General features: G+C 46.8%; 1 protein-coding gene across 1 annotated transcript in view; it reads right to left on the reverse strand.

The window, feature by feature from the left end:
* Positions 1-6,364: 6,364 nt before the first annotated feature.
* The window catches only part of TRIB1 (tribbles pseudokinase 1), a 7,897-nt gene continuing 4,496 nt past the window's right edge, over positions 6,365-9,765 (reverse strand). Inside the window, exon 3 of the mRNA XM_006916558.3 lies at positions 6,365-8,771. Coding sequence (XP_006916620.1) covers positions 8,306-8,771 — 466 coding nt within the window. The 3' untranslated portion in view covers positions 6,365-8,305. The remainder of the gene's footprint in view (positions 8,772-9,765) is intronic.

The following is a 9,765-nucleotide window of genomic DNA, read 5'->3' on the forward strand; positions in this document are numbered from 1 at the left end:
AGCAGCATGGACTTCACCAGGAATGGGTTGGAAATGCAGATTCTCAGGCTCCACCCCCACCCTGATGAGTAGAATCTGCATCTTAACGAGATCTCCACCCCCCACTCATGAGAAGCATCAGTGGGCATTCTTTTTAATGGATTAACTCATTGCTTTTGATCATCTTTGTTCCTGGATATTGGTAGCCGATGTCTGTTGAGTGTTCACACGTGGCAGGCATGTGGGAACTGCTTCAAAGGTCTGATCTTATTTAAACCGAACAATCTCGGGAGGTGAAAATGCTAACTAACCCCATTCACACATAGGCAACGGAGGCGGGGCAGGTTGGTTCCCTCAGCGGTAAGTAGTAGAGCCACACTGCAGACTTTGTGACTCCAGGCTCCTTGCTTGGCCACCCCGCTGCTGGCTGGAGCTCAGCTACCCTAGCCTTAGCAGAAGCCAGCCATGTGTTCGTTTTTGTAATCTCTGATCTCCTTGTGGGATCCCAGGGAGGACTCTGCTTTGGCAATCAAGGTGGTATTTGTGACATGGAGATTTCAAGTCTCCCACCCCCGAAGGCATCTGAGACACTGGAGGAAGTAGCCAGCTGGACCAAAGTCAAAGAAACCAGACTGCTTGCTGCCCACCTGAATTGACTTAAGGTCAAAATCAGCAGATTCAGGGCAGCAGGTGGTAGGAAGGCTGACCCCCTGGGCACTGCCCTGCTCCCTGCCACTGGCCTTCCCCTCCAAGCTGTCCCCAGAACAATCGACACTCTGACCTCAGCAAGGTTGCAAGCAAGAAGGGAATAAACAAGGCAGATAAATGAGGGAGGAGAAAATTCACGATGACAACGGGAACACTGATCCCGACTGCAATCCCAAACCAGGCCCTTTGTGTGTTTTCTCACCAGTGCTGGCTGCACCCCTGCTGCTCTGCAGCCCTGAAAAACACTCATTAGGTACCCATTGCATGGATGAGGACATTAGGGGTCACAGACCAAATAAGGAGCTACATTGGGATCCAAATTCAGGTCTGTCTTGACTTCCCAGCTGGGTTCTTTCCTCTCGAAAGGATGGATGTGCCTGAATTTTGAGCTGTCTGCATGGTACCTTGGGCCAGGCCCTGGGCACACGTTACTTCATGTAACTCTCACAGCCGCAGCCTTCAGGGTAGATGTTCTTACCACCATTTCAGTTATTACTGCGACGGAGGCAAGGGATGGTCACATGACTTGCCTGGATCATACGGCTATTTAGCTGCAGAGCTGAGATTTGGGACCCAGTCTCTCTAACCTTGAAGTTCCAGCTCTTTCCTCTTGACTGCCAGCCCCATGGGGAATCCAGTGTAAATAAAGTGTTTTCCCCAAAAAGAGGTCAAGGCATACTGATCCGACAGGACTTTAGAGGTGGTAATAAAATGTAAAAAGTGAACACATGCCAAAATGGGGACACGGGTCACTTACACATTATGAGCATGTTCTTTAGAGAACGTCCCATGTTCAGATCTCATTCACTAGCTGTGTGACCTTGAGCAAGTTACTTATTCTCTCTGGGCTTTCATGTGCTCACTTGTAAAATAGGACAAATAAGAATATCTTCCTCACAGAGCCGTTGTAAGAATTAAATGAGACCATGCTTGCCAGGTGCTAACGCAGTATTGGGCAAATACTAAATACTCCATACCTGTGGGCTCCCACCAACATCGTTGTCTTAATTATTCCTTTTCTTGGCTCAGGCTGTCCTGCAATGTGTCTGACACGTATTGTGTGTCCAGGGTGAAACTCCGACTATAAAATGTCATCCACACATGCACATCCTCCGTGAAGAAGTGAGAAAGATGCCGATCAGCAAAAATTCAGGAAAGCAACTAACGCCAGCTATTGAGAAAGAAAAATTGTAAATACAAAACGAGCATTCATTGCAAATTGGCGGCTCTTACCGCTCTCGGGCGTGGCTTCCCCATCTGTAACATGGCGGGAGCGCGGACTTACCTGCTTCCTGGCCGCGGAGGCTACAGCCCCACCACGGACACAGGTGAGGAGACCCCTGCAGGTGCAAGGCTCTTAAACTCCCAGAGACAAGGGAGCCTCTTGAGCTTGGAGGAGAAATCTGTGTGGAGGTACTTGAGCCCTGACCCCCACGTGCCTTCCTCTTCACATGGCCATTTTTCCTCAACTTGTTCCCGCTGCCTTCTAGCTAATGAGGCATGGAATTCAAATTCATGCCTGAGTGGCACAGCCCTCAGGCTGGCTCACCGGGCCGTGGGTGACTGAGCGCGATGACAGCATGAAGAAACTGATGGGGACACTCGCGTAGTCACTGATCTAAAGGTCAGACCTAGAAACTCAGCTTTCAAAATGCCATGTCCTGTCAAGAAAAGGTTCCGACACATTTCACAGACGCGCCTCACATTCACCTCATGCAGCTCTAGACGCAGTCCAGAAGGTCGCCCACGACACGCCTGCCAGCACCCACGACGCTGGAGCTCGGTGGGCAGGCTTGGGGGTGCTGGGGTAGGAGTGGCCCGGCCACTACTTGGCTGTGATTTTTCTCAATCTCAGCCTTGGTTTCCCCTGGCTGACACTGGGGCAAGTGTGAACTAAATCTATTTTTTTAAGAAATGTTTTATTTTGGAATAATTTTAGATGTACATAAAAGTTGCAAAAAATAGTCCAGAGCGTTCCCATATAGCTTTTACTCAGTTTCCTCCACGGCTACCCTTGTACATCTCCATGGTACATTCGTCACAACTAAGAAACCAACAATGGCACATTATTATTCATTAAACTCCAGACTATTTGCATGTTACTCGTTTTCCCACTAATGTCCTTTTTCCTGTCCCAGGATAGCAGAGTGCATTCGGGACTAAATCATCTATGAAGTCTCTTCTCAGTTCTAAAAACAAAGAGGCAGTAAGCCTTCATGGTTAAGGGATCTGGGTGTGTCAATTAGCAAATGAATGCGAATGTGCTGTGTGACTTTGGGCAAATCCATCACCCTCTCTAAACCTGTCTCTTCATGGACAAAAGAGGATGACACCAGTACGGCTTTACAGGGGTGCTGCGAGGTCATCGTTCGCTAATTCGTGTGAAACACTTAGTCTAGCACCAGCATTCCTTCGATCAATCTCAGCTGGTAGAAATCAGACTAACATGACTAACCCAGCATACTGTACATGTCCTGGCACTGACTCTCCCAGCAAAATGGTTGCTCCAAAAAGGAGACGCCGTGTTGCTGGTCTAGCACGTCAGACCCAAAACGGAAAGCACAGAACTGGAAGGGGCAAAGATCTAGGGTCTCGCAGGCTTGGGTTGGAGTCCCAGACACCCACTCACTAGCTGGGTGAGCTTGAGTTTACCCCCTGGGTTTCGGCATCCACATCTGTTAAATGGGAACAAATCACCCACCTCGCAAGGTTGCTGAGAAGATGGAAAGAGACCTGCACTGTAAAATACCCTGCAGGATTGAGGGATGACACTTGGCTGCCTCTTTCTCTTCTCTTATCTCTTCTGGGATCCACTAAGTATGGACTATGACTGGGATCTTTAAGACTCCAGTGAAAGGGGTACGGGCAGTTCCCAGGGGTTGGTAAAGAGGTCTTGCTTCCCCATCCTCTTTTACCCTTTTTCTGAAAGGACACAGGGGAATGATTAACTAAACACTTGCCCTCCTTTTCCTAGCCAAAGTCACGTTAAAAAGCCGATTCCATAATTTTCATTACTAAAATGCCTTTTCTCATCCAGAATAAAATTAGACGAGGAACAATCATGCTGCCTGTGACTAGTGTAAAACGGAAGCGCAAAGCTGTTCTCGTGGTCGCTCTGATGAAGAACATTATGGGGCCTGTTTTCGCAGAACCACAGAATCACTGAATCCCGTAGCAGCTGAAGGAATCAAAGAAACCAGAGTATCACTCCTGCTTCAAGATGAACAAATGAGAACCTGAGTGGCAGATATGCTCGTTCAAGGTCAGAAGGAGATACAGCAGAAGGACATATAGCAGAAGGACATCAGAGCTAGAATGAGTCCCCAGTCACAATATTTCCACTTCTTTGCTCTTGGCTCTCTGTTTGGAGGCTCATTAGGCTCTGAGCTGCTAGAGGACATCCACTTGCCCATCCATCCACACATCCATTCATCTACACATCTGTTCATCCACTCATCCATCCATCTGCCCATCTATCCACCCATCCATCCACTCATCCATCCACCTACCCATCCATGCACCCACCCATTTATCCACGTTGGCATTGGACATCTTCCTGTGGTAAGCACTGTGCCGAGTGCTGGGGAGCCACCGGTGAACGGGACTGTCACAGACCCTGACCTCATGGAGCTTAGCATTCCATTAAGTAGTTTTCAAAGGGTCTACCACAGTGCCTGGTACATGGTATGCACACAGTAATTGTTTCTTGAATAACATCTCTCATCTTCTCTAATGCTCCCACCTTTATGAGAGATGTACTGGGTTGTTTTGAAGATGTTAACGGGGCTAAAACTCAGTATTTGTATTTGTCTTGAACCACCTTCTTCGATCATCATTCTTGCCATTAGGCTTTGTGTGGTGGTGTACAGACATAGCAACAACATTGGGCAAGGAGTCTAAAAACTGAAGTTCAAGTCCCAGCTCTGAGCTGTTTATTCCTGAATGGCTACCGAAAGACACTTAAACCTCTGTTTTCTCATCCATAAAATGGAGCAAATACTATCTGACTTGCCTGTTTCACTAGACTGTCGTAAAGGCTGGAGGAGAGAGGAGAGGAAAAGAGGGAAACTTCTAGAAAGTGAAATATGAATAAAAGGTTGAGATGTTACTTGTCCGATTCACTCTAAAATGATCAGTGCTCAACACACTTTCATTCCAACTTTCTATAATGGAAGTGGTTGTGACTGCCCCAGATTTGTCCCAACCTCAGAAGAGATTAAATTTATGGATTTGTGGCGTCACGTGTCATCTCAGCCAATCCTGACTCATATTTCTCTACATTTGGTGCATGTAACGACAGTACAAAGAGGTGTTGTAACCTTAATTGCTCGCAAAGCGTTTCGAAATCCTTAGATTAAAAAGCTTGGTGAAGTCCAAAGTATTAGCCGTCTATATGCTCAAGGAGTTATGCTGAGCCTCATCTAGGTTCCTTGGAGCAGGGAGACACTATAATGTAGGTTCCAGGCTGAGGCGTGTCCCAGGCACTTTGGAGTTGAAGGGTGCTATGCACCGGACGGCCAGAGACCAACCCCCAGCTTCCTAGTTTCTAAGCTACCCGAGCATTTGGCCATTTCCCATGTTGCTTCTGATGTGCCTTTTCCATTTCTTTTCTTAAGTTCCTGAGTCATGAGGCCTGAGTTGCACTGGCTTCGGTGTCATAGGTCTGCTTTCCTGAATGATCTCAGCCTGAGTTCGAAGAAAGGGCAGTTGTGTCACCGGTAACTTCTGCATGCCTCTTCGTTGAGGCCCAGAATTGGTGGCTTAGTCCTTATTCTAATTCTTACAGTTAAGAGTTAAAATTCTGTCCCACAGTGCTAATCCTTGGCGGGGGTGTCGGGCAGGGACTAAACAGGGCAGAAGGGGGCTTCTAGGGTCCCGGCACTGTTTAGTTTTCTTGATCTGGCTGTTGGTTACATCACTGTGCTAAGTTGGTGAAAATTCAGAGCTATATACTTATATGTGCTTTTTTTTTTTCTGTGTATTTGGTACACTTTACCACATAGGGTGTTTTTGTTTGTTTGTTTATCACTCTGGTTGCTAATTAACTTCATTTAAAATAGATTCTGATGTAATAGTGAAGCTATAAACCTCGTGAAATCGAAATCCTTTCCTTTTCTACCTTTCTGGTTCAAAATGTCTTTAGTTTTTCCTTTATTTCCATTTTTATGCTTACAGGGGGAAAAAGGAAATGCCTCGATTAGCCATCTTAATTAAATCTAATGGAGTAGGGGAGGGTAGTTCTCAACAGGAAGCCTGGGATAGCTTCAGGGATCTATGTGGACATCTTAAATTACAGCAAAATTCTGTTGGATACACATGTGTATATTTTTCTGATTAGTGTCCATAGCTTTCATCAAATTCTCAAGGGTCCCTGACCTAAAAAAAAAGACCGAAAGCCTGAGAAAATCTCACAAGTCAAGGCTTAATTATGTATGCTCCTCTTTTAACATTTCTCCACTCTAAATTCAACCCATAGCCCTCCCAACCTGATTTTACCAAATTGGCTTCACCCATCAAAACCAATTTCCCCGCTTCAATGGCAACAGTCGTATATAATAGTCATATATAATAATCATCATCTCTTTACTTCTGTCTCCCCCATGAGAGTCCAATCCAAGGCAAGAGTCCTTTGCATCCCCCAGCATGATATCGCACCAGCCAAAAGAAATTCACTATGCCTATTTACGAAATCAGATTTATTAAAATTTTTCTACAAGTCAAAAACGGCCATCTCACTGTTCACATATATACACATGTACAGGAAGGATCTAGTGTTTCTAGCTTTTCTGGCAGAAGCCCCAGCCAGCCCGGAGTCCCCAGCTGGGTAACGTATCACAGATACAACAACCGATCAACCACGAGAGTTAGTGCGACAGAGGCCTCTCTGTCCTCTCTCTTCTCCGAGTCCCATGATTCTGTCAAGGTAATATTGCCAAAAATCATTCACATTTCACGTGGTTTTAGACACGCAGGTTATTCAGACAGACATAACAAAACAAGCCTCAGAGCCAAAACAACAAAAAATATCAGACATATGTATAAAAGGTAAAATATATGTACAAAGTACACAGTACATGAGGTATACACGGCGTTCTTAACGATGCAGGTTAGTAGTTTGCCTAGGCATAGCCCTTGAAGATGACTGCCTGTTTTTGTGCCATTTCTCAAATTACAGTATGTTGGGTTTACCCGTTTAACCACCCAATTTCAGTCCTGTCCAAGACGTTTCTTGGTATTGCATCTGTACTGGTTTTTTTAATGCAAGTTGCCATTTCTCTCTTAAGCTCTATCATTTGTAGGGAGTGAGTTCCCGTCTCTGGAAGCATTCGAACAGAGGCTGGATTTCCAGCTGTAAAAGAAGCTGAAGGGGGGATTTCTGCAGGAAGAGGAAAGAAGTTGGACTAGACGTTTAAAGTCCCTTCTGACTTTAAATCGGGGCTCGCTGTTTCACTCCAGATGCTGATTATACAGATGTATTCATAAACCACACCACATTTGAAATATTAACAACCCATCATGCAAAACTGCAGACACACACACAATGCCAAGGACAGACCATGTCCATGGGCGGAGGAGGGTAGAGTATAATTCTGGAAGTTGGTCTGAGAACTATCCAAAATTCACTTTCTCCGAAGTTTAACATTTGCTCTTGGGAGAGGGACGTGTACAGTGTCCTTATCTTTCTCCTCCTAAACAAAATGCTCCACCCTGAGATGGACTTGGGGGGAGGGGGGCGGAGTGAAGGATAAATGCTAACATATTTGAGGGGAACCAAAAAAGCTAAGAGTTTCAAGTGCTCAAATTATTTTTGAAAACGCGCAGTCTCTCTGTCTGAGCTCAGAGTTCTGAAATATCCAGGAGTTCAAATCTTTTGTGATACTTTTCCAAGGTCAGCTGCTAAGTGCTTTTAGAGCGAAGGGGGAAAGGAGACTGTTTCAAGGTCAGAAAGAAGGCATTAGTGCAAGTGGGGTCTTGGCAGGAAATGGAGGGGAGAGTCTGGGTGCAGGGTTCAGGCAGGCTCCGATGCTCCCGAAACGGTCTACTCCCAACACAGAGCAGAGTCATTGGTAAATGTGCGTGAAGAAAGGGTGAGTGTTAAACCAAACTTAAGAGAAAAAAAAAAAAAGGAACTTTCCGATCAGAGGAGCTGGGGTAGCGAAAGTCTAGCTACCAAAGACAAGTTTGAAGATGGCAGGTTGATTGGCCCAAATTACTTGTCACCCCGTTAAAATAGGTTATTGCCCAAAATGCCATTGCGCGATTCACTCCCTCTCCTTTTAGGATGTTCGAGTTCACGTCACTTGATCACATGCTGCAGGATATCCATACTTCTTGCCACCTATAAAAAATGCAGAATCCTCCGAACCTGACAAAGGGACCGTTGGGAAGGGTTCGCTCGGAAGGGAGATGGCTTTGCGGGCAGCCAGTCACAGCGTGCACTGTTCGGATCAACGGAGTCACTCATCGCAACGAGTCAGAGGGGCGCCACGTTGAGTTCAGCAGCTACAGTCTTTACGCCATCACATATCTGGTTGGCACCACGTCGAAAGGCCTGTCCGTCTTGAGAAATGGAAATGCCATGTGTGAGAATTATGAGGTTTCTGAGGTTTTTTTGGGATCAGCAGAAGAAGGAACTAACGTCACTGTCCTCCTGGCACTCTGGGACAATCTGGTCTGCAGTTCCCATTTCTGAGTCGTCGTGCCCAGGTTCCAGGACGGACTGGAACCAGGGGTGGAGTAGGATCTCAGGGGCGGCGAGCCTCTCGGACGGCTCCCGTCTCAGGAGGCTGCGAATGAGGCACCTGGCTTTCGGGGACACGTGGTCGGGAATGCAGAACTGTCCACGGCGGATTTTGGAGAAGAGGGCGCTGGGGTCTGAGTCATGGAAGGGGTATCGCCCCACCAAAAGGGTGTAGAGCATCACCCCCAGGCTCCAAACGTCCGCCGCCTTTCCAGAGTAGGTCCCGGTGGTGTTCAGAATCTCGGGGCTCACGTAGGCCGGGCAGCCGTGTTTGTCAGACAGAGCATCGTCTTCTCCCTTAATTATGTGTGTATCTTCCAGACTTTCCAGTCTGAGCTGGGTTCTGCAGGAGAGGGAAGACAAGCCATTACTTCCAGATCGGCAGCCATGAAAAACAAGGCTTTCCCAACAACAGCGCCCACAGGTGCGCATAGCCGAGGCCCAAAGAATTCCATTTACCCCTTCGTCCAGTAAGCAGTGCCATGCAACCACCCAGGTCTCAGGATTTCACAAACTGCAATAAACGTTTGCAAAATATCAAGAGAGCGCCTGGGGTGGAGCATATGATGCAAAGCCCCAAATACTATCCATGATGCTAGAGCTCAGAAGAACGCTCCTAACACAGGTTACACAACTTACAAAGTGCACATCGTAGAAGCGGGAACTGGTCTCTGGGGAATGCTGACATTTTTCTACAAAAGCTACCAGGGCAGAGCAGTATATTCTATTCTTCAGGGAGGGCTCGAGCATCCTACAAGCCTCTGTCCTCATCATGCCACTGAAGGCCTGGGAGATTTGGACCCATGCTTTGCATTACAGAACACAGAGCCCAGAGTCGCTGTCCCTATGCACACATTATTAACTGTGATGGGAAGGATGCAAGGAACGTCCATTACATTTATTGGGGTGCTTAACTGCAAAGAGTGATTAGCCTGGACAGAGAGGGTATATGAGCAAACAGAAGGGGCTGATGGATTTGAAGGATGCAGGGGCCCTAAAACGCCTACCTACGTGCACGCATGCGCGCGCACACGCACACCCTCGGATGGCATATATTCTGAGACTATATACCCTACGTGGGGGTTTCTCTGTTTAGGGAACAACTAAAAGTCTGAAAAATCTTGAGTCAAAGGCTGCAGGGGTCTCATTCAGATCTAGCCTCCCAAGTCTCGAGGAATGTGGGGAACTTCTAATTTCTGGTGGTAGCTCGAGCTCCTCCCTGTTTCTCTGAAATAGCTCTGTTTCAATAAGTCGCTTGTTGTGAAGTTAAATGCAAACATTTGGTACTGGCTAATGGGTCAATTCCTTTTCCTCTCAAAGGTCTGGTTGCTTTTTTT

This window comes from Pteropus alecto, unplaced genomic scaffold (genome assembly GCF_000325575.1).
Source record: "Pteropus alecto unplaced genomic scaffold, ASM32557v1 scaffold164, whole genome shotgun sequence".
NCBI classification, from domain to species: domain Eukaryota; kingdom Metazoa; phylum Chordata; class Mammalia; order Chiroptera; family Pteropodidae; genus Pteropus; species Pteropus alecto.